Source organism: Urocitellus parryii, chromosome 4 (assembly GCF_045843805.1).
Source record: "Urocitellus parryii isolate mUroPar1 chromosome 4, mUroPar1.hap1, whole genome shotgun sequence".
Classification (NCBI taxonomy): Eukaryota; Metazoa; Chordata; class Mammalia; order Rodentia; family Sciuridae; genus Urocitellus; species Urocitellus parryii.
Genome location: NC_135534.1, coordinates 64,161,564 through 64,185,383, shown reverse-complemented (window position 1 = coordinate 64,185,383; position 23,820 = coordinate 64,161,564). Strand labels below are relative to the sequence as shown.

The window sequence follows — 23,820 nt, the reverse complement described above, 5'->3', positions numbered from 1 at the left end:
TGGCTTCCAACTTGCAATCCTCCTGCTTCAGCCTCCTGAGTTGCTAGGATAATAGGTTTGTGCCACCATGCCCAGCTGCCATATTCTACTTCTTAGCTTATAATTCACCTCCTGTCTCCCACAACATTTATTTGGATAAAATTTTATGCATGCACCCAACAGACACACAATCTCCTAGTAGATTTCATTTTGGGGATTCCATAGCCTATTTCCTGTAATATATCCCACTTCCAGGTCAATTACACTTTTCCTCCCTCTTAAAGACTCTTTCAGCAGGGCAACAGGGCGATTGGGGCAACCAAGAACCCAGGATCCCTGGACGGCAAGCCCACCTGTGTCTGGAGGAGGTGGTGGGGTCGGGCAGAGCAGGTTGAAGCCATCTGGCAGCTGGACTGCAGCCAGGAAGCGAACGTGGCCGGTGTGGCCCTGGCCCAGGCCAGCAGGGCTGAGAGGTGCCCGTGGGCAGCTGACAGTACTGGGGGAGGTGGGCATGGTGAGCACAACGCCGGCACTGGTGCCCACCCACAGCAGCTCTTCGCACACTAGCAGTGCTGTGATCCGCAGGCAGGCAGCTTTGTGCTGCCGGATGATGGCATCTGAGCCTGGGGTGGGAAAAAGAGCAGCGCTGGGGCCTGACGCTGGCCCTGGCCCAGCCTCCTCGGGGACAGAGCAGGAAGACTCTGAAGAAGGAGCAGTGGTAGTCTGAGGTCAGTACCTGCCAGCATCCTGTGCACAGGTGGGGTGACGTCCACCTCTGCCAGCTGCTCAAAGGTGTCTGGGTGGTAGAGACACACATGGGCACTACCTTTCAATGTCACCCACACACCCAGGCTGGAGTCCACCATGCAAGCTACACTTCGACTTGAGTCCTGTCCCACGCAGAATGTGTGCTGTGAAAGAGGGGAGGGCAGGGAGTAGACAAGTGACTGGCAGGCCCGCCCCCATCCTCCAGCCTCACCAGTGTCCATCCCTCCCTCCCCATCACTCCCACAGACACCCACCCAATGGATCCTGCGTCTGGATGACTAACCTTCCAAAGCTCAGCTGCACTGGTGCCTCCCCACTCAATCCTCAGGAATTAAAATGGGATGCCCTTTCCCTGTGCAACTTAGTGGCCTGAGGATCAGAGAACTTCAACCCTTGGAGGGTTTAAGACCAGTCATTGGCCTCTCTCTGGACAAATGGCAAAGTCCAAGCACAGGAGGAAAAAGTGACCTGCCCAGTGTCGCACAGCTTGTCAGTCACAGAGCCAGGGCCCAACCTGGGTCTTAGCTTCCATTCCAGTCAATGACAGAAGCATGAGAGGAAAATCAAGGGAACGGGTGCCCCTGCACACCATCCAGGCTGGAAACCTCTGGCATATACAAAAAGACATCACAACCAAAGGGCATTGTCTATTGCTAAAGGATGATGACATCAGGAAGGACCCTTGTTCTAGCCCCCAATGAACCCAATAGCTGCACTCAGAGGGTGGACAGGAGGATGAATCAGGAATCCTGACAAAAATGGGCATTTACTATCTTCCTCATCATTTAGAGAAGAAACAAGGATCAGCAAAGGAAGGGCCTGGCCCAGTACCACACAGGGCAAGTATCCCAATCCTTCAGCTGGACACTTCTCTGTCCCCATGGTCTCATCTCCCTCTCATGTGGGCCCAGATCATCCCAAGTCACTGATTCTGTCTCCCTACTCCCACTACCTCTAGCTGCAACGTGTCAGGGCTCAGGACAAGGATTCGGTTCTGGCAGCCACACCATAGCCGTCCACCCACAGACACCATCTTGGTGATGGGGCTCCCCTGAGCACCTAGGGTCACCGATTTGAAGTTCTGGGCATCCCAGAAACGGCCTGGAATGGGAATGGGGTAAAGAAAGCAGGAAATTAAGTACAGTACTGAATTTAAGCCTCACCTACACTGGAACTGACAGGTGAATATCCCCATTTCTAAGCAAGGACACTGAGGCCCAGAGAAGCCTGAAAGTTGCCCCAGTCACATTTCCAGATCCTTGGCCTGAAAGCCCCCATTCTTCCCAAGAGACAGCTCTACCACCAGTATGCAGATGTGAGGGGACGGTGCAGGGGGCACTCACCTGCTTCCCTTTGGTAGACTACAAGTTCTCCATTGGCCAGAGACACAAACACCTGGTTATTTAGATACCTGGGCAAGGAAAATAAGGTGTCAGGAATTTCAGAAGGCCAAAGCATGTTACCTGGGACCAGGGGAATCACAGGTAGAATGGCTTTGGCTCCCAGGAGACCATCTCTTCTCACCCCCTGTTTTCCATGTGGGGGAAGCCTGAAGCTAAGAAGCAGAGACTTGCTCAAGTTCACATTGTATAAGAAGCACAGCTGGCCTAGGGCCAGGCTTCTGTCCTTCAGCCTCCTCGGAAGGGAGAGGCCAGTAGAGCAGGGAGTCAGGTGAACAGAGGAGGCTGCATGTATGGCTAAGAAGGGTCTGAGGAGAAGGACATCATGAGGCCTTACAGGATGCACGTCACAGAGGCCGTGTGCTGGAGCTTCATGCTGTTCCTGCGATCACGGATGCTGTCGGAGGACTGGTACACGTGGACACTGTGGATCGGGGTGACAAATGCTCAGGCATACTGACTCTGGGAGTCATCTCACCACCTCGGTGCCTCCACCCCCATCTCCCCAAGGTGCCTGTGCAAGGTACTAGATCCCACAGCCTCCCTGTGGGTTTCAGGCTCTCTGGCTGGTAGGACCTCTGAGGCCTGCCCCCAAACCCTCCTGTTTCTGCTTTGACACCATTTGATTTCCAGAGCAGGGAGCTCAAGGCTCTGGCACTGTGTCCCTGGCTCCATCCATGCCCCTACCAGCCATCCTCAGTGCCCAGCCACACAGAGCTCTGGTAGGCCTCAGGGTCCACGCTCAGCAGGTCCTCCAGGCTGCCCCGTGTGAAGGAGCCACGGCTGGAGCGGCGAAGGGCTCTCCCATCCATTGGACTGGTGCCACAGGGTCCACCAGGCCCAAAGGAGCCCGACAGTGGCAGGAAGCCAGGCTCCTGCTCTTCCTCTGAGCTGGTCGTCTCTGCTGTGGCCTCCTTGGAGCTTGGGGTCTCCTCATCTGAGGGAGACAAAGGTCTCTGTCTCCATTCCCCTCCACTGGGCCTTAGTCCCCCTCAGGCATCTGTCCTGGCCATCCCCCCTCCTGAGGGCCTTTGGCAGCTGCTCCTTCCCAGTCCCTTGGCCTCTGCATCTGCTCAGGCCTGTTACCCTGCTCACTGAGAGTTCAGGCTATAGCCTCTTAGTCCTAGCCTGGCCATTTCAGATCCAGCCACCACACTTTGCACGGAGGGACTTGTCACTCCACCTGGTGTCTGCCTTCCTTAACAGGACATGCCAGGGTCTTCAAGATTTCATCCGTCTGTCCCACTGACCTCTGTGTCCTCAATATAACAGCTCCCACTCACCCTGCTGGCCCCCACTGCTCTGTATGCTAACATCCTAAGATGTGATTCCAGTCTTTGCTTCCACTAGTCCCTCAGCAACCCCCGCTCAGGGCAGTCCACTCTGCCAGCCCCAAAGTGGGATACTCACTGCCAAAGCTGGAGGAGATGGTGGACCGGCTAGCCTGGCTCTGCAGAGTCCCAGAGGGGCTGGGAGAAGATTCATCATCGGAATCACTGTCAAAGGGCACCAGCTCAGGGCGAGGGTCACCCTCGGCTGGCCCTGGTGCCATCTCCAGACCAGAGCCTGAGATAGAGATGTGCAGGCAGGGTTGGGGCCCCGGCTCTGCTAGCATGGTTGTTTCCTCATCCGCGGGGGCCTCTATGTCCAGCTCTGGTCCAGAGGGTTCCGAGGCTGGCTCAGTGGGACCCCTCAGTGAGGTGGACTGCTCCCTGCCAACAAAAATCACTAAGGAGGTGCGGCCTGGCCCACCAGTCCTAATACACCCACTGGGCCCCGCCCACATCATCATCAGTGGCGGCCTCAGTGAGTGCAGGGTCCATCTCCCAGGCATGCTCACCCCGCCGACTGGGCCTCACCGGTGGCAGCAACGCTGCAGGCCGGGCACTGAACCGATGCACAGGATGCGGGCCGAGCAGACAGCGATGCAGGCCTCCACGTCTGGCTCAGCACGCAGGCTCAGCAGGCACACCTGACCCACATAGCCGTCGCTGTTGCACACCCACACCTCTGGCATGGGCTCTGGGCAGCTGCTGAGGGTGGGGGCTGCGCAGGAAAACTGCAGAAGGTGCCAATGGACAGCAAAAGGTGAATGGAAGAAAAACTGTCAGCATCCTGATCTCCCAGAGACCCCAGCAGAATGGAGGGAGGCAGGCCTGCATGGGTGTGTGTGGATTCGTCACATCCCTTTACACCCTTCTCTACACACGACACACATGCACACGTGACACTCTTTGCACATCAAATGCATTCATACCTGTGTGATATAGGTATCAACCATACATGCATGTACACACACACCCTGAATGTGATCATGGATACATACATGTAAGAGTGTGATAATGGTAACCTTTGTACATATGTATGTAGGGTCATGTGAGGGCATAAATTAGATTCCACTCACATCAATTGTATAGCTTCTTTCACATGAACAGATACAGATATGCATGAAACATACCCATGCACATGTGCTACAGATGTGCATTATCCATATACATGTACAGAGAACTATGTACTCAAAGTCACAGGAAGCAATTGCAGTGTTTAACACACAATGCAATGCTGCACACCAAACAAGGATTCATGAACACATGCTGGCTTTGGACATGTACAGCTACGTGACTCACATGCGTACACACACCTGCATGCCGCTGCGGGTTTTCATGATGGGGATGGCTTTCAGGAACTCAGGATCTAGACAGCTTTTGCTGGATGCTGTAGTAGAGATGGATGGAAAGACAGACAAGGGGACAGGACAGAGGGAGACAGACCCTGCTTAGTACATGCAAAGTACTCCCTTTCTTGCCACTGTCCCATTTCCCTTCCCTCTCTGCCCCTCAGGGTCTAAGGAGGGCCTGATCTCAACCATGCTAAGAGGGTCTGTGGGTTATGCCCTGCTTGTCTCTGGCCTCAGTTTTCCCATATATACAATGAAGGTGCTTGGCTCACAGGCCTCTAGGCTAATGGGCCCTGACCATAGCTTTCCTTGATCCATGCTCAGAATTGGGGAGGATATGAGGAGGGTCTTGACCATTCATACCCATGATAGGGCCTGTGTTCTAAGCTGACCTTGTCTATGCCTCTCCTTGCCAGGAATTCAATCTGGTCCTGAAGTTTCAGCACCCCCACCCATCTCCTTTATCCCCGCCAATTGGACACCCAGCACAGGACACAGCAGTTCTGGAATTTCTGGCTGTGAAGTCAGACACTTCCTGGATGATCTGAGAAGAGAGGGCCATGTGGGACCTAGCTCACCTAGCTTCCTCTTGGCCTCATCAAAGGCCTGCTCAAAGCCCAGGCGGGCATCAGGGTGAGGAAACTCAAAGATGAAGGAGTCTGTGCCCTCAGGCCGGGTGGCACACAGTTCCAGCTTGGTGGGGGGGAAGGAAAGTGCGTAGCACAATGCCTGCTTCTCTGACAGGTCCCTGTGCATGGCGGCTGAGAGATCCCGCAGCGCATCGTCCAGGCTCTGTGGGGAAGAAGGCCCAGGTCCCAGATCTCAGGCCTCACCAGAGTCAACACATGCCCTTGGGAGTGTGTATAGGGACCTGCCTCTCCCCATTCCTCCCTTCCCCTCCCCTCAGACCAAGAGAAGTCAGGATTCTCCCCCTACCGCCCCACCCCAAGCAGGAGATAGACCCTCTCTCCCTGGATGGGATGAAGCCACGTCTCCACCTTCAGACTTGAAACATGTTACTTCCCTCAAATTCAAGTGAGGCTGTAATTTTCCCTCTCAGATAAGTGATGGGGTATTTCCTCCCTCTGGCAAATGCCAGGCCTGTGTGTATGTTTCCCCAGGGTCAGAAAACCCCACCCTTGGGCAGAGGGCACAGACCTGGTGGGGGAAGCTCAGGTTGTCAGAAAGCTTGCTCATCTGGCCCAGGGTGGTCAGGTCCTCATCCAGGCGGCTGATGGCCTTCTGGATATTCTCCCGATTGGTGGCTTGGGATGCCCCTGGACATCCAAAGGGAATAGAGGAAGGCCATAGACAGAGAGAGATTGACAAGGTCAGGCCTGGATAGACACTCTTCCTTCCATACATAACTTCAGCTGGGTGGACGACTGGCCTGACAAACTCAAGAGCTTACAGACCCCAAAGTCTCAGGAATAAAGTTAACAGGCAACTCCCAGAGAACATCAGGCCTGAGAGCTGGGGACTGGGGTTCACAGTCACAGAGCATAGGATGTCAGGCCCTTGCAGAACTTGCCAGAAGAATATAAGTATGAAATGGCAGATAGCTTTACAAGTTACACCGGCTCCAGTGGACACTGGACTGTGGCAGTGGCACAGCCTGCCATGGGGGAACTGCCAAGTAGGCAGAGCCTCAGGCCTTCAAATCTGCTGACCAAGGGACTCGCCACTTCACAAGGGAGAGAGCAATGAGCTGATGCCCTGATTTCTCTGGTCCTATCCCACACCTGACCACTGCCAAGTGGCTGGTCCTACAGACCAGCTCAGCAGCCCCCTCCTCCCTCCCCACTGTCTGTCTGGGGGCGCGGTGTGTGTGCACTCTGAATCACACATGGGGCTGACCCTCCTCCACCCTTGGGCCAGGACACCAAGTCTTGAAATCAAGGGACAGGAAGTTTCTTTCTTTTTGCTTTTTCCTAAATGACAGGTCTTTCCTGATTTTTCCTGTTCTGTTTATAGAATGTGTTGGTGGAGTATATAGTTTAGTTGGGTCACAGGTTGCAGAATGGCAAGAAAGAAGACTTGACTGGGGTCCTAATAGCACCAGAGGAAGAACAGATTCCGAGATGGGCAAATCACTCTGGAATGGCTCTGTCCCAGGGACTCTTCAAGGCTGAGGAGGTCAATGGTAGGGTGGAATCGTGTTGGCTAGGGAGGCTGTAAAGCTCAGTCTACAGAAAGCAGGGTGTGTGCTCAGCAGCAAGGTATGCCAGAAGAGCTCTGCTATGGTCTGAATGTTCATCTCTCTCTGAAATTTGAATGTTGAAATCTAATCCCCAGTGTGTTGACAGAAGGCAGGGCCTCAGGGAGGTGACAAGGTCATAGGAATGATACCCTGATGAATGGGATTAGTGCCCTTATAAAGAGTTCTGGGAAAAATTGGGTATGGTGGCACATGTTTACAATCCCAGCAACTTGGACTTGGAAGTCCAAGTCCAGACTTCAGAGTCTGAGGCAGGAGGACAGAAAGTTCAAGGCCAGTCTCAGAAACTTAGCAAGACTCTATTTCAAAATAAAAAATAAAAAGGTATGGGGAAGTGACTCAGTGGTAGAGCACCCCTGGGTCCAATCCCCAGCACCAAAAAAAAAAAAAAAAAAAAAAGTTCTGGGAGAGCTTGTTTGCCCTTTAGCCATGTAAGAACACATATGAGAATATGTCCCTCAGACACCAGGTCAGCTGGCATCTTGATCTTGGACTTTCCAGTCACCAGAATTATGATCAATAAATTCATTCATTATAAATTATCCAAGTCTTGGTATTTTTGTTACAGAAGCCCACAAAGACCAAGACAATCTCTTAGTCCTTCTGAGAGAAACAGTCTCACCCCAATCCTCACTGCCTGGGCAGCCATATTTTCTTCTATATGGCCTGGCCCACTCCTGGCCACAGATGAATGGACTAGGAGTGGGCAGCTGACCTAAAGGTATCATTACATGAGCTGGCCTATTCTCTAGTGAAGAGATGCGGCAGACCAATAATCATCCTCACCACAGTTTGCATTCCTACATAGGGGCCCTTGGGGGACAGGCCTGGGTCACTTGGTGCCTGGATACAGTCTGGGCTTCATCACTAGAGCTACAAGGAAGCACAGAAGGCTAAGTGCAGTGAGAATGGGGTCCACTCACAGCATGAGGAGAAGAGTCAGGAAGGGTGGCCCCTTGGGGCTGCCTTAGCTCCAGATAGGTTCAGCCCCAAACCAACTGGATCTTTCCAATCAACTCTTTGCTTGGACTCTGTTCCCTGGGTGGAACACTGCTGAGCCTGAATGATGCCTCGCCTAATATTTGGCACCCAAATGAGTTTGTACAGAGGAATCAATGGCTAATTATAGCTATGTCTCCTTCCCCTGCAACAGCCCACCCAGCCCCACCTGCCAGCCCTGGTCCTGTTCATCAGAAGGTGGTCTGAATGGACAGGATGGTCTGACTCTATGAACGTCAACCTAGTTCTTCATGCCAGCTCCCTCACATGGGATGGGAAAATGAGGTTGAAAGCAGATAGACAAGCAGCCCAACTGGCCATAGCTCAAACCCACCAGGAGGCTTCTCAGAGGAAGACTCCAATACCAGGAGCCCCTGGCAGGCCTGGGCTAGCCCCACCTTTGATGATGTCTGCATCTTCCAGAGGCAGCTTCCACAGCATCTTGTACTTGCTAGCAGTGTCAATAACGCTGGCTGCTGTGTACCTGTGGGGAGCCAGCGGGGTGGTCTGGCCAGGGTAGGGGAGCAAGGCCCAGGGCAGGACAAGGGCTTCCCCTGCTTGCACCAAACAGCCCCATCCCCAGCCACTCACAGGCTCATGGAGCTGCGCCGCAGGGAGCCCGACTTTCGCTTCAGGGTGGTGCAGACTATGAGGTCTGTGAACAGGAAGAGGGACCGGTCCTTCTTGCCACCAATTGCCTTCTGTGGGGCCAGAGGCAGGGTTCAGGCTGTGTGCACACAGTCCAGAAGCCCACCGCCTGCCCATAGTGCTCAAGGGGACAATGAGGCCCAGGGAGGGGTGACAGCTCTCCACCAGAAGTCCAGAGAGTCAGAGCAGAGTAGGGACTTGACCAGGCCTCCTGCTGGGGTGGAAGAGCAGGGAGACCCATGGGCAGTAGGTAAGAAAAAGAGTAAACTCAGTGGAGAGGTAATGACAGGTGGGCAGACAACAGGTCACTTCTTACCACTTCAATGACCATCTCCTGCCTCAGGAACCGCCGAAGAGGAGCCTGGAGCTGTGGGGTAGGATGGACGTGGCATCTTAAAGGCTAGTTATTAATCCCTCTCCTCTAAACAAATCCCAGTGATCCTGCAGCCCCACTCCATGGGCCAGGCTGCCAGGCCCAGGACACATGGTCAGACAGACAGGCAGAGCTATTTGATCACAGATGCCGGGAGACATGGATGTAAGCACACTGAAGATTCCAATGTGGATGTGGACACAGCCATGATTCCAAGTGACAGGAAGAACACAGGCTAAGTGGACATAGTTGGGTGGGGTGGGGGCGGGTGGCACTCACATCCTCCATGCCCTCGATGTGAGCCTCGATTTCCTGCAGCACCCGGGCATGCCGCTCTGCCTCCTCAGCACTCCGCACGCCCTTGTTAATGCGTTCAGCCACCTGCTTGATGTTCCGCTGTGCATCCAGCAGAAGTGGGTGGTCTGGGTGGTCTTCTGGTGTGTGCTTCAGGAGGTCCTAGGATGAGAATGAGGACCAGACCTGTTTGTTTAACTGCCCTCAGGCCCAGCAGACTGCTGGAGCAGGAGGGTCTATTGGTAGGTATCAGGGAGGACTTGTACCCTATTTGACCCCTGGGGACCTTGATGCCAGATTCAAGCAAGAAGGGTCCTCAAAGTCCACTGAATCTCCTCCATGCCTCCAGGCCTTGCCTCCCTGCCCACTCAGCCTCATGCCCACCTTCACCAGCAGCTCATAGCGTGGGATCCGTTGCACGGGCTTGATCATGAGGTCAGATAGCGCCTGCTTCTCCTTGTTCTCACGCATGCTTTGCTGAAACCCAAAGCAGGGTGAATGGGCACCAATGTGAGGAGCGACACGCCAGGAAAGGTTTATCCAGGGCAGGCTCCCATCAAGCCCCTTCAGCTCAGCCCAAGGACAGAGGCAGACCCACTGGTCAGCCTAACTGCCCAAGCAGAGTGCTCCTGGGGCCCTCGGAGCTGGCCCGAGGTGAGGGTGGCCTCCACTCCCCTGCCCTTGCCTGCGGTAAATACCTCTAGGAACTTGAGAAAGGCGGGCCTTGCTTCCTTTGCCACACGCACGGCGTCCTTTGCATTGAGGAAATTATCAATATAGGCAGAATAGATGTTTACCAGGACATCTTTGGAGAACTGTGGGTAAGGAGACAGGTTGGGGACCCTCAGGGTGTCTTGATGGGATAAGGCGTGTGTGTGTGTGTGTGTGTGTGTGTGTGTGTGTGTGTGTAGTTGTAGATGGACACAATATCCTTATTTTACTTATTTATTTTTATGTGGTGCTGAGGATGGAACCCAGTGCCTCACATGTGGTAGGCAAGTGCTCTACCACTGAGCCAGGACCCCAGCCTCAGGCATGTGTTTTTGTTTGTGTTCCTAGGTATGTATAAGGAGTATGTACAATTGTGACTAGTTATGTACATGTGCGCACATACATATATGCATGGATGTATCTTACCTGTATAAGCTCATGCGTGAATATATGAATGTGTGCCTGGATTTGTCCTGTGTGCTCAGACCTGGTTATCTGTCTGGTTATCTGGCATTTCTGTCCCCAGCTCTCTGATCCCCCAAGTCCCACCAGGCAGGTCTCCATCCTCACCGACCTCAGATGAACAGACTCATTCTAGCCTCTGGACTTTGCTCATGCAGTTCCCTTCACCATCCAGATCTCGCCCACCCTCAGGGCTGAGCTCCTGATTAGGGTTCTATCTTCTCGGGTGTGTCTCTGGTTTCTCCTCATACCCCCAGGACAAGTTCTCTCTTTCCAGAGACAGAAGTACTCCTTTCTTAGTCACAGTAATGCCTGACTCAGGGCAGGGCACATGGCAGCTGGTGGCTAATACCTGCTGGCTAGCTGATGGCAGGCTAAGTATGGATGCTCTCATCAGAAGCCTTGGCTAGGAGTGAGGACACTTGGGTTCCTTGTCTCAACTGTGCCATGGATAGGCTAAGTGACTTTTAGTGGTGTTTCAGGGCCCCTTTGGGCCTCTGAGTCCATGCCTCCTTAAGGTGTCAACTCTCTGTCTCTGGGCAAGACAGGGCAGAGCCTGAAGCAGAAAGACAGCCCTCACCAACCAGCTCCTGGGTGAACCTAAACCTGAAAGTGCCAAATCTCAGAGAGTGGCCAGACTCTGGTATGGACTCCAGCTCCAACCAGTGGCTGGCACTGATCTAACCCTAGTCCTGACCCTGAGCTGGTGTTGATGCTGACTCAGATCTCACTAGGATGCCGGTACTGACTTCAGTCCCTCACGTGGATGCTGGTACTGACCTCAACCCCTATCTTTACCTGGACCCAAACAACTGCCCTGACCCTCATGTGGGCTTTGATGTTGACACGACCTCATCCTGACCAGCTCTTTTTTCTATCAGGTATGTGTATTTATTTTATTGATTGAAGTCTTGAGGATTGAACCCAAGGCCCTATACATACTAGGCAAGTGCTCTATTTCTGAGCTACATTCCCAGCCCACCATCAGGTATTACAATAATTGTAGCTAGCTCTTTGCACTTATTGTTTGCTGGGCATTATTCTAAATACGTTATATGTATCAACAACCCTGTGAGGTAGGTACAGTAATTACATTCATTTTAAAGTTGATGAATATAAGCCAGGCGTGACAGCACATGCCTGTAATCCCAGCTTCTTAGGAGACCAAGGCAAAAATTCTGCTTCCAAAAATTTTACAAATAGAAAAAAAAATCATATCTACTTTGGAATGTGAATGTCATTTAATATGCTCATTATGATGTGAAATAGAGCCTTGAACCTAAAAGAATCTTAAAATGTCTCTACTAGTCTACAAACTGATCTGGCCAGATAAGGTGACAGACCCTAGCTTGGACTGAGTACTGATGCTTTCACCCACCATCACCTTCAGTGTCACTAGGTGTGGCCACCTGCTTGGACCTTGATGCTGACCTTGAACTATAGCAGGAATCCCTGGGCCCCCAAGGGGGTCAGCCCAGGATACTGTCCTGGGATAGGGATCAGAGTCAGTGTCCATACAGGGTGGGTAGGATGGGGGGCACCTGGCAGCACACAGGGCACTCACCGATTGGACGAGCAAGGCCCCCACCTTCTGCTGGGCATGCCAGGTCTGCACACAGTGCCGCACCTGCTCCAGGAACTGTTCGTGGTGCTCCAGGAGCTCGGGGATCTGGTCAAAGATCTCGTCCACCAGTGATGGGTCACACAGCAAGGAGTTCTCTGGCTGCTTTAGCGGCTGCATGTAGCCCTGGGGGACCCACAGAGTCAAGGCATGTTCCTGCAGAGATGGCACCCCACACCACCTGCACAAGTACCAGGATGAGTGCACACAGAATCCTCTGGGCCTATGGCTCAGTGCCTTGCCTCCCACACCCCCGCTCATAGACTAGGAACTCCAGAGGGTAGGCAGACCTATCCCCATGCCTGCCCTCCTGCCCAGTCTTGGACCTGACACAAGATGGGATAAGGAGGATCAGGAAAGGTTTTCTGGATGCATGGACCTTAGAATAAGAAAGCCAAGAAGATTAGGGCTCTCTGGGAGAACCCCACACACTAACTCAGCAAATATTGAGCACTGAGTATGTGCTAGGCACTGTTCCAGAAATTGGGAGACAGCAATGGACAAGAAAGACCCAAATCCCTGACCTGACAGAGCTTACATGCAATCAGATAAAACACACCAAGAAAAGGAATAGGAAAAAAATAAGTCATATTTCAATAAATCTACTTATCTTTAGGAAAAAAATTTTCTGCCAGTTAAATTTATGATATGCTATCAATGCATATCCAGAGATGTTAAAATATGAATACCCCAGGTCCTAAAATCAATTGCATGTGTAATCACAAGAAGTTAAAAGGTGATATTTCTGTGCAGAAAGCAAAGCAGAAAAAAACAGAACCCCTGTCCCCCAGGGGGGGAGTTCCTGGAGGCTTAAGTGACATTATCTGAACACTGTTTTAACAGGTTTCAGATCTGCTGGTCAGTCAGTGAGTAAAATTCCTGTTTTTCACCTCAACTATGCTTCAGTAGTGTTGCCAGAATATGTAGCTCAGCTCTGATGGAGAGGTTGCCCTCTACTGGCCCATACTGTAACTACAGGAGGGTGTTACTTGAAAAAGCATATGCTATGTTGCAATAACATTTATATTAAACATTTTTTAAAAATCTGGCTTGTTTTGTAAAACAAACTTGAGAAAGTCAAGCGCAACAGAATCCTCTTGACTGCCTGGGGATTCTGAAAAAGCTCACGGTGATGGAGAGGAGGCAGACAGGCAGCACCCCCGTCAGAGCTCTTTGGTCGGTGTGAGCCAGCACCTCCCCTGGGTCAGGATCACTGCCCTCCAAGGAACAGAAGCTATATTGCGCAGCTCTGGGTCCCAGAACCCCACAGAGAGGCAGGCACACAATGGGAGAAAAGAATAAACAGACTGAGAAGCCCACCCAGAACCAGCGGGTCAACATCCACATTCACTCAACAAATGCCCCTGGGCCACTACGGTAGGGGGAGAGGGGCTGCAGAACCCTGCAGGGGAGCTGACAGCTGAGGGAGGGGAGCAGAGAATCGAACTGTTACATAATATGCCAGAAGGGAGTAAATGCTCCTGAAAAAAAGAGTAGAGCAGAAGGGGTCAAGGGTGCCTGGAAAGGGGAAGCTTGGTCAGAGCACTCGGGAAGGGGCATTTCTTAGCTGAGAGTCTTGGGGTTGAAGACAGGCTCTGAGGGTGACAGTGACACGCAGAAGAAGGTGCAGCCCTAGGACCTGGCTCAAATCCCACCTTCTGGCTGCTCACCTGGGTACTTAACTTCTTTATTTTAAACTCCTGTCCTAGAGAAACAATACTAATCTATTTTTGTTGGCAGTTGTCACTGGGAGTTTGCACCGGGGCTGCAAAGTCCAAATCTCTATTTGAATATCATTATGCTTCAGCTAGTATAGACGGGTGAATGAGAGTGGGGACTGAGAGTCAGACTGACAGGGTTTCTTCTCTGGCTAGGGCACTTCCTAACTGTAACCTTGATACACTGCTTTGCTTCTCTGTGCCTCATCTTCATCTGTAAAATGGAGGTTATGGTGAGGGTGGTATTAATTACCTCACGTAAACTGCTGGGATCAGTGCCTGGCCCTCAATGAGCATCAGAAGTTACACCTGGCACATTTTGGAACGTCTGAGGCTTCATTTCTTCATTTGAAGACGGGGATCACCATCTCTACCCAAAAGGTAACGTGAAGACTTGGGGCAACCTTGCACGGGCACATATGAACACAGGCAGAGCTACAGGCAGTTTTGAAATCACAAGCACACATGGTGGCAGCCACCACTTCCATCCCTGCTCTATAGCGGGGCAACTGAAGTAAGTGGTCATATCAGATGTTCCAGGTCACACAGGTACAGGCCAACAGGTGCAGGCAAGTTTGTGCACTGGAGCTGCACTCCAAACTCCTGGTGCCACCTCAGTCCTCCTTCCCACATTCCAGGGCTGCCACTGCCAGTCTTTGGGTCCAGGTGATACCTTCCTGCCCAGCTCCACCCCCACCCCCCCACTTTCAGCTTGGCCATCTCCAACACACATCCTGCATGCTCTCTACCTGTGCGGCCCTGAGCTTGCCCTGGAGGTGGGAAGACTCTCCGGGCCCTGCCTGCTCCCAGCTCTTTCCTGCACCTGCCTCTATCCACCAGTGGGCTTGAGTGTAACATTATCTTTTAACCTTTGTGCTGGGAGGTGGGAATGACTGGCTGCATTCTGTAGGCAAAATCAAAGCTCAGAGAGGGGATGTAATTAAGCCAGGTCATCCAGCAGCGGGCAAGTGACTCAAACCCTGGACTGTCTGACTCTATACTCTCCAACTCTTACCTACAGGATGGCAAAGGACCCTCGCAGTTCCTTGAACATCAACACTTCTGCCTGGCAATCTGATGGGTCCCTCCTATGGCTTTCTTGTGCTTACAGGAGAGCCCAGTCCTTGAGCAGCAGCCCACAGCCCCCACATGGCCTAGTCCTGTCTCCTTGCCAGCAGTCACACTGGTTTCTTCTGATTTCTTCACTGTACCCTTCGCTCCTGCTATACCCTCTGCCTGGAACCATCCCCCAGGGTCCCTCTCTGCTGAAATACTACTCACCTTTGTGTCTCTGCTAAACACCCCAAGCTCAGAAAAGCCTTCCCTGACCCCCCACAGGAAGGCAGACCCCATTCTGTATTCTATCTTTGTGCACTTTTAAAAAACAATTTTAGTTGCAGATGGACACAATACCTTTATTTTATTTATTTATTTTTATGAGGTGCTGAGGGTCAAACCCAGGGCCTCACACATGCTAGGCAAGCACTCTACCACTGAGCCCCAGCCTCAGCCCCTGTGCACATTTAAAAATAAACAAATAAATAAATAAAAGCAATGTATTTCTGTGGCAAAATACACATAATAGAAAATTTACATGTTGTGTAAACATTACCACTACCCATCTCCATAACCTCTGATCTTCCCTAACCAAAATTCTGTACCCACCAAACACTAAGTCCAAACTCCCTCCTTCCCTAGGCCCTGGAAACCACAATTCCACTTTCTGTCCCTAAGAAACTGACTACTCCAGGTACAGAAGTGGAATCACACAGTATCTGTCCTTTTGTGACTGGCTCACCTCGCTTAGCATACTGTCTCAAGGCACCTCTGTGTTGTAGCCTGTGTCAGAAGTTCCTTCCTTTCCAGGCTAAGAAATATCCATTGTATATGTATGTGCTCTCATAAACTTTTGTATCACCACATCTCATCATGTGTGATTTGTCTGGCTGGTGACTGCTGGTCTCTGCCATAGACCATGAACTCCAGAACACAGGTCCATATCACTTGTGCTCATTGCTGAATTGCACCCCTCCCACTCCTGGCTGAAGAACACAGTGTTTGGTGCAAGAAGGAGCTCGCTGAAGATTTACAGAATGAATGAGTGAACAAACACTGCGGATATTTCCAGGGCTCCACCTTCCCCCTCTCTTCCTATCTGCCTGGGTGGCCTGAGCAAATTTATCCTTTATGTGACAGCAGGCCCCACTTCAGCACGTGCAGCCAGGCTCTGGGTCTCCCCAGACTCCACACGTCTAAACCTCCACTCACCATCCTGCCCCAGATGCATCCCTCTCCTGTGCCCTACCTTTCCCAGGCCAGGAACTCTGGCACAATGCTGGGCTCCCCTTCCTCTCCCCCTCGATCTCTGGCCTGATCAATGGACCTTCTAAGTGTTTGGCCCCAGCTCTCCTCCTTGCAGCCTCTGCCTCTCAGTGGCCCTGATCCTCTCCTGCCACTCACCTCCCTGACAGTCAGACAGACTTCAGAAAGCATGACTCAGGGCAGGAGCTTGGCCTGCTCAAGCCCTTCACTGATTCTCTAGGGCCTCTGGTGGAGTCCAGACCCTCCTCCTGGTGTTCAAGGCCACCACAGTGTGGCTCCTGTGGGCTTTCACAGCCTCACCATAGAACCAACCCCTGATGTTCTGTGCTACCACGAAGGCCTCTGAAGGCACAGGGCCCTTTCGGACATGACTTTATACGTGCTGTCCCTGCTACTGAGAAGTCTGTCCCTCCTCCAGGGATTCTTCCCTGACTCCACAAGGGGCAGGTGTCCTCCCTGCTTTTAGGATGCCCCATAAACTCAGGTATTGTCCCTCAGGGCTTTGAGGCAGGGCTCATCTCACTTGTTCTGGTGCCTCCTGAACCTGGAGCAGTGCCTGAGCCAGCAGGTGCCCAACATTTAATTCCACTCAAAGAATATTTTCCCAATCAATTACAAAAACAGAGGGGGCACACCAGTGGGGGTACACGGCTCTGAGCTCAAGTCCAGGGCTGTTGGGGGAATGTGTGGTGGGACTCTTGCCCTGGGGTGGCCTGGTCTGACCCCTCTCCATTCTCTTCTGCCCTGGAAGGGACTTCCTCCTCCTCTGGGGCCGCCACATCCAGAGCTCCCCATGGAAGGGTGGTGTGTCTCAGGGTCACAGCTCTCTGGCCTAGGCCCCTTGTCCTTGGCATGAGTTTGCTCCCACCTGTCTGAGGCCCCCCAGCCTCAGAAGGCTGCCCTCGGGGACTGCACTGTGGATCTCACCTGCATCAGGGTGCGCAGTGACTCCACATATGACTGCTCTGTGTCCAGCAGGGTCATAGTCACGTGCTTCCGCATGTCCTGTGGGGACAGGAGCAAAGTGTGAGCAGTGCCTTGTTCCCTTCAGACCCCATCACCTGCAACCACGTGCAGGTTCACCTGTAGCCCGAGACAATACTCCACACCCTCTCCCTGGCCTTCAAGGCCTGCCCACCCCAGTGGGGCTCTAGGCTGTTTTCCAAAGCATCTTGGATCCCACTCTGTCAGGCCTTTGCTCAGGTGCTTGTCCTGTGGGAATTTCAAATGCAACCCTTCCCAGAGTTAGGTGACACTCTCCACCCCCACCCCATCCCCCCACTGCAGCTGTGGGCAGATTTGAGACCTTTGATTTACTTCTTGGTTCCCTGATGGGCTCTTGAAAAGGACAAAAATATAAAAAGAAAAAAATCCATAAGTTTTCACATTTGCAAGAAAGATGCCTCTAGGCTCCCACCCACTCCAGCTGCCAACTCCAAAAACCCCACTTTCTGGCTTAGTGCTCTGGGGACATGTCCCACCTAGCTGGGCTTCACAACTTCTCCTGGAGTTGACTCAGTTCCCCTGATACACACCCCCCAACCCCCCTGCTATAGGTAAAGACACTGTGGAACAGAGAGGTAAAGCTGGTGCCAGAGATCACAGAGCTGGGTGGTGTCAGGGTTCAGTCACTGTCAGACAAAGCTGGATCTCAACTCTCTTAAGAGGTTACTGAGCCCTCTGAGACACTAGGCTGGGCATTTTATGTTGCCTAACACTCCTGATCACCCTGTGAAGTAGATGTCATTATTCTCCCAATTTTAAGAATGGGAAAATGCTTCTATCCTGAAGGTCTGAATTAAAGTCCCCAAGGGGTTGTTCAGTCCCTGCACCCATACCTTGAGGGACAGGGTGCCCACCCCTGTCAGGATGAGCCCTGACCTGTGGGAAGGCTTTGCTAGATTCACTTGGGAATGTTGCCCCACCCCCACCCTGTGACTGAGCTTATCTGCTGCCTGCTCCACCGGTCCCTAAGCTCCTGAGCCACTTCTCCAGGAAGCTTTTCCAGATGACACCAGCCTCAACACCTTCCCTTTGCTTGTGAGGACTTCACTCTAGGATTCCTCCCTGACCCCTCTGAGTCCCTAGAATGGTCCTGGGGAAGTCTCCTGACCTCTGATTTAGTCCTCCACTCCATTTTTCTACCAAGTCTCAGCTTGGCCTTGCCTGAGACTCCGGTCCTTGAGACCTGCTGATTCAAGTGGATACTCTGCCTGTGGTGATGTCAGGGTGGGTGTCCATGACTGTGGCATCCTTCTATCCCTACCCTAGGGCCCCTCAGGGTATGACTCAAGAAGCAGGGCTGCCCTGGTCACTGCTCTGCCCAGGGTTCCTGTTGGCCTGGTGAACTTGAGCTCTGGGTCATCTGGCCTGCCTGTCCCACTCTTCCCCTCTTGTGGCAAACTCGCCTCAGGTCCTCTCCTTCTGATATAGGGACTCAGAGGCTGTGTTTTACAATGAGACCCCCAGGAACGTGAGCTCTCATGCTAGGAACTTAGTGGTGGAGTCTGAGGGACCCCCCTGAGGGAGGAAGGAGGCTAACTTGCCCCAATCTTGCCAGCTCTGTGCCCTGATGTCCTCACCTCAGATCTCCCATGTACAACCAGACCAACTATCTTTTGTGCGTCAGAGGCCTTAAAAAAAAAAAAAAATCAGAGCAGTCTGCAATCCCAGCTACTAGGGAGGAGGATCGTATGTTCAGGGGCCAGCCCAGGAAACATACAGACCCTGTCTTAAAATAAAAATGAAAAAATAAAAACCCAGGGCAGCTTCCAGTAGGAGGCCCACCTTGGGATGGAGTTCACAGCTTCAGGGGCAGAGGGACCTCCCAAGGAAAGGCCCAAAAGTCTGCTCCTGTCTCCTGCCCCCAGTTTCTTGTTCCAACCTCATACAGGTGACATAGGTATTGTCACCTTCACAGCAACAATGAGTAGAGTCTGAGAGGTGACATGACTTGCCCAAGGTCACACCGCCAGTAATGGCACAGCTAAGACCAGAGTCTGTTCAGTCACCTCAAGCTGACTCCTAGGGCCCCAGAACCCCAAGTTCTCGCCTAGACTAACGGCACAGCTTCAGGCCACAAGGTTCCCAGTGCTGCCCTTCCTGGCTTCGTGACCTGTGGTCACCTAATTGCCCTGTTTCCACACTCTCTTCTATGAAATGGAACTACTAATAATCCTCCATCCTGGCACTGTGAGAACACAGCAATGAGGACAGGCAGTGTCCATGCACGTGGCCTCACTGTTCACTCTCATTCCACCTCAGTGAAACTGAGCAGGGAGCTTCCTGACAGCAGGACGGCCAGGCGGGGCTCTGGGCCCCTCAGCCACCATCCCCTGCCCACGCCTCCTGGCAGGCCTGGCCCAACAGGCACAGGGAGGGTCACAGTCAGGGAGGCTTCCTGAGAGGCAGGGCTGGCTCTGGGCCTGACAGTCGGGAGGGCTGGGGTAACACAGGGAGGCTGACGCTGCAATGCCACTGTTCCTAGCTTTCTCCCTGCTGCAAAACACAGTAGGCTGTCACTCAGCTGTCAGGTAAAGGCACCGAAAATAAGGCCAGCTCCTTGTCACTGCATGGAGCACACTTCTGCACGTGCTCAGACACGGGTGGAGTGCACGGGGTGGGGGGAGACCGGGGAAGCAGGAGACAGACAAGGCAGCTGTCAACCAGATCAGCAGGCCCACCTGTTCTGGGCGGGACAACCCTGCAAGCCCAGCTTCCCTCCAGAGCCCCTCACCCCTCAGTGGAACCTTCATTATATGGGGCCCTGAAGTGGGGAAAGGGGAGGTGGGGACAAGGGATACAGCATGAAGACAGAGGGAGCCTCTCCTCCTAGTGGGACTGGGGCCATAAAAACCCAAAGGCACCCTGATGTACACAGCATGAAGACAGCTAGATACTCATGCAGAGAGAAGCCATAAAGGCAAGATACCCTTGCACAGAGACCAAAACTGCAGGAAAGTCACCCAGCTGAGGACCAGGCCCTGCAACCCAGAGACCTGAGGCAGTGGAGAGAGAGACACACAATACAGCACAGCACCCGGATGACAGGACCTCTGACCCCACTGGATCCAGGGTGGACCTGGTCAGGGGAGACATGGCAACAGCCCTGGATGCCTACCCTTCCCCCACACTGAGCCAGAAATGGGGACACCACCTTTCCTACTGCAACATGGCATCTCCGAGGTCCAGCCAGGAGAGGATGGCAAGGGGAAAGCAAAGCTGCTACCCACCAGACATGCATATACCTGGGGGTGGGTTGAGGATCAACAGAAGAAGGCTCAGGAGAAGGAGGCTGGAAGACCTTCCGGATCCTGAGCCTGTGGACCCAGGGTACCCCTGGCAACAAATCTGCTTCCATGCTGACCCACTTCACAAGCTGAGTGCCATCAGGTCTTGGCCCTTAGCGCCCTGCCAACCACACCACCTGGTAGGACTCCTCATCTTCCATCTCCTTGCCCTCACTGTAGATCATAGGCCCTACACCCAGTGGCCAGAAGGGTGGGTGACTGATCTGGCCCTGCAAGCCAATATCTGCACATAACTCCCCCAATCCCCTCCGCGGAGGCCCAGGTTCCTGGCTGCCCCTCCCCCTCCCCGTACCTGGGCCTCCCCAGGCTCCTCGGCATCAGCACCGCTGCCGCCCGCGGGCTCTCCGGCGGGCTCCCCGGAGGCGGCGGCCGGGCCCAGGTCGCGCATGTCTTCCAGCGCGATGGTGAACTGGGCCAGGGTCTTCACCATCTGCAGCATGCGGCCGGCCCGCCGCCCGGGCGGGAGCGCCTGCGCGAGCGGGGGATGGTGCGGAGGCTGGGCCCCCTTCCACCCTCGCTCCTCGGCTGTTCAGCCCCGCCGCGGTGGCGGTGGCGGTGGCGGTGCCGGTGTCAGTTCCAGCGTCAATGTGAGCGCGGCGGCGCTGCCGGCGGTGGCGCTGCGGCCTCCTCCGCGCAGGGAGTGCGCCGGCGAGCCCCGCGCGGCGCCGCTGGAGGAGGGGTCCCCGCCCTCGGCCCCCCTCCCGCCTCGGCCCTCTCCGCGCCGCCCCTTCTCCCACAGCACGCCCAGAGCGTCGGCACCTCGCACCCGCCGCGCCCCCACGCTGCACTGACCGCTCGCAGGCGGTCGGTACCCCACAGAACACAAGTCACTCACGCCTGTGGACAAAGGCGAGCATATGCGGCGACACGCACTCTTCGTCCATACTGGTCCCATTGCGGGCACTCATGGAACCCAGATTTACACCACACACACACACAGAGGCAAGCACATACCTTCATGGAACAAGCGGATATGCAAGGAAAGCTGCCCTCTGGGCGTGGTCCTTGTGCAGGATGGGTCAGAGACCAGTGTCCTCACATCAACATACAGTTCAGGTGCCATACCGACCTGAACCCTGATACACAGGGTTTGACCCATTCCTGCACACAGTGGCACTCGCTTCCATTTCCACAACCATGGCAGACAGCACAGAAATAGGCACCCATGGCAGGCAGAGACAGGCAGGCCTGTGTGCAGCACATACACATCCCTGGAAACTCCACACTGGTTAAAGGCCCAAGGGAGGAGCACTTGAGTGTGACAGAGGGGGATTACCACTGAAAGGGTAGTGGTACCTACCCCACCCCATCAATTTGGTCTCTGCCCTGTACTTAGCACAGTTCTGAAGAATTCCAGTCCCCTCACTCTCCACCAGTGAACTCCCACTGGTAAGGGACTCTGGCACTTACATCCCTCACCCCTCTACTGGACTGTGCTCCCAGATATCTCCAAGCACAATCATCAGGGCTGCTTTCTCAAATCCCAACATCAGACCAGATCCAATCCCAGACCCCCTCAAGCAGGACAACTCTATTTTTGTGCCAGCTTCCATACCCCACTGGGAGTGGTTTCTGATGCAGCCTGCAGTGGTGTCTCAGCCCTGGCTAACTTCACCTCTCTCCATCTTGGTACACTGGGGGCTCCCACACTCACCAATCTCCCAGGTGTCTCCTTTCCCAAGCCTGCTTTCCCCTGGGTTTCCTGTGCAGTGGGGACATCCTGACCTCACCACCCAAGTACCTCAGTGGCAGAGCACTGCCCACTCTCTTAATATGCCACAGACACTTCTGTTTTGCTTGCTTTTTTGTGGTACTAGGGATTGAACCCAGGGGTACTCTATCATCCCCAGATCTTTTTATTTTTATTTTCATTTTTCACTGAGACACTCCCATTCAGCCCTCAACCAGGCAGATCCACACTCCATGCCAATCCAAGGCAATTATTCTTCACCTTCTAAAAGGGCCAGCCACAGGCCCGGGTGGTATAGGCCTTCTCAGAGTCCAAAATATCCAACACTGCAATTTTAACTCTCCAAAAAGGCAATCCCCCAAAAGGCCAAGAATGAAAACAGGCACAGAGAATTCCAGGAAAGTAGCAAGATGAAAGCCAGTGTCACCCCTACAAGCAGGCAATCCCAGGATAGTTCACATAGCACAGACAAGAGTGGGAGCTGCAGGGGGCTGTGCTGGGGGTCAGAACCTATTACCAAGAGGTGTCAGGAAACCTGTGCTACATAAATGAAAGGGCAATCTGTGACTTCACCTGTCTTCCTTGGGTCACCCTAGCGGCCTGGCTCAGAATAATTCAACTCAATTTGTAGAGTGAACAAATGATGGAGTGAAAGTGTGCTCTGTAGTACCCACTTCTGGCCTCTCTACAGCACCGGTCTCAAAGTGCAGCTCCTGGACCAAGGGCTTTGGCATCTCCTGGAAAGGTGCTAGAAGTGCGCATTGCCCCCACCATGAGTCTGAACCACTGGGGTAAGGTCCAGCAATCTGTGCTTTACCAGCCTTTTATAAGATCCTGAGCCTGCCAATCCTGTGGCAGGAGGCCCTTGCCAAGCACCCTCTGCTCCTGAGTGGCAGAATCAAAGGTCCTCTAGGAGGGCCCCAAGCCCCCTTCTGATAGTTTGGAACCAGAAATCCAGTAAGCCCACCTGCTTTTATGGCTTGCAGTCACGCCTGGCAGTGCACCAGCTCCTCATCTTCCTCCTCCCAGGGCTGTGCGTGTGTGGGGAGGGTCTGGATTAGCCAGATCAGTTGACTGAATGGGTCTGGAGAGGAGGATGACTGCCCCATGTCTAGGACAAACAACCAGATCTCACAGATAACTCCACACGAGCACATACACCTGTGGCTTGAGGACCTCACTCTGGCCACTGTGAATACTTAACCCACATTTTGGTCACTTGGGGTACTAGTGCTGGACCAATCAGAATACCTCCTTCCTTCTGACCCCTCTTAAGCTCTCCAACCCTGGGCCTCAGTTTCCTCTCAGTGGTTGGGAGGACTGCGTAGCTCGGGGTTCTTACAATGGCATATCCATTCCCTCACTAACTCCAGCAGGGATGACTCCATGCTTTCTAGGTTCCAGGAGCTTCCTGACGACCTTAGGGCTTCTCTCATAGGGCTTAATAGCGGGCCATCTCTGCCTGGGAAAACGCATCATCGAGGAGGTAGGGTTTGAACAAGGTCCTGAGGCCAAAAGATCCAGAGGCATGAGGAAGCCAGAAGCAGAGTTCACTGGAGAACCCTGCAAAGGAAGGGGGCAGGACTTGGTGCCAGAGGCGCTGCTGCACTGCTGCCTCGTTAAGGATAGC

General features: G+C 53.4%; 1 protein-coding gene across 1 annotated transcript in view; it reads right to left on the bottom strand.

Annotated features, from left to right (window-relative positions):
* The window catches only part of Arhgef17 (Rho guanine nucleotide exchange factor 17), a 58,357-nt gene that overhangs the window by 3,034 nt on the left and 31,503 nt on the right, over positions 1-23,820 (bottom strand). Inside the window, exons 2-20 of the mRNA XM_026409142.2 lie at positions 17,118-17,195; positions 12,094-12,276; positions 10,055-10,171; positions 9,741-9,833; positions 9,342-9,518; positions 9,006-9,056; positions 8,633-8,742; positions 8,440-8,525; positions 5,983-6,101; positions 5,403-5,616; positions 4,789-4,862; positions 4,007-4,206; positions 3,558-3,859; positions 2,835-3,084; positions 2,485-2,571; positions 2,091-2,158; positions 1,700-1,848; positions 716-890; positions 333-602 (exon numbers count right to left, since the gene is read on the bottom strand). Coding sequence (XP_026264927.1) covers positions 333-602; positions 716-890; positions 1,700-1,848; positions 2,091-2,158; positions 2,485-2,571; positions 2,835-3,084; positions 3,558-3,859; positions 4,007-4,206; positions 4,789-4,862; positions 5,403-5,616; positions 5,983-6,101; positions 8,440-8,525; positions 8,633-8,742; positions 9,006-9,056; positions 9,342-9,518; positions 9,741-9,833; positions 10,055-10,171; positions 12,094-12,276; positions 17,118-17,195 — 2,803 coding nt within the window. The remainder of the gene's footprint in view (positions 1-332; positions 603-715; positions 891-1,699; positions 1,849-2,090; positions 2,159-2,484; positions 2,572-2,834; positions 3,085-3,557; positions 3,860-4,006; positions 4,207-4,788; positions 4,863-5,402; positions 5,617-5,982; positions 6,102-8,439; positions 8,526-8,632; positions 8,743-9,005; positions 9,057-9,341; positions 9,519-9,740; positions 9,834-10,054; positions 10,172-12,093; positions 12,277-17,117; positions 17,196-23,820) is intronic.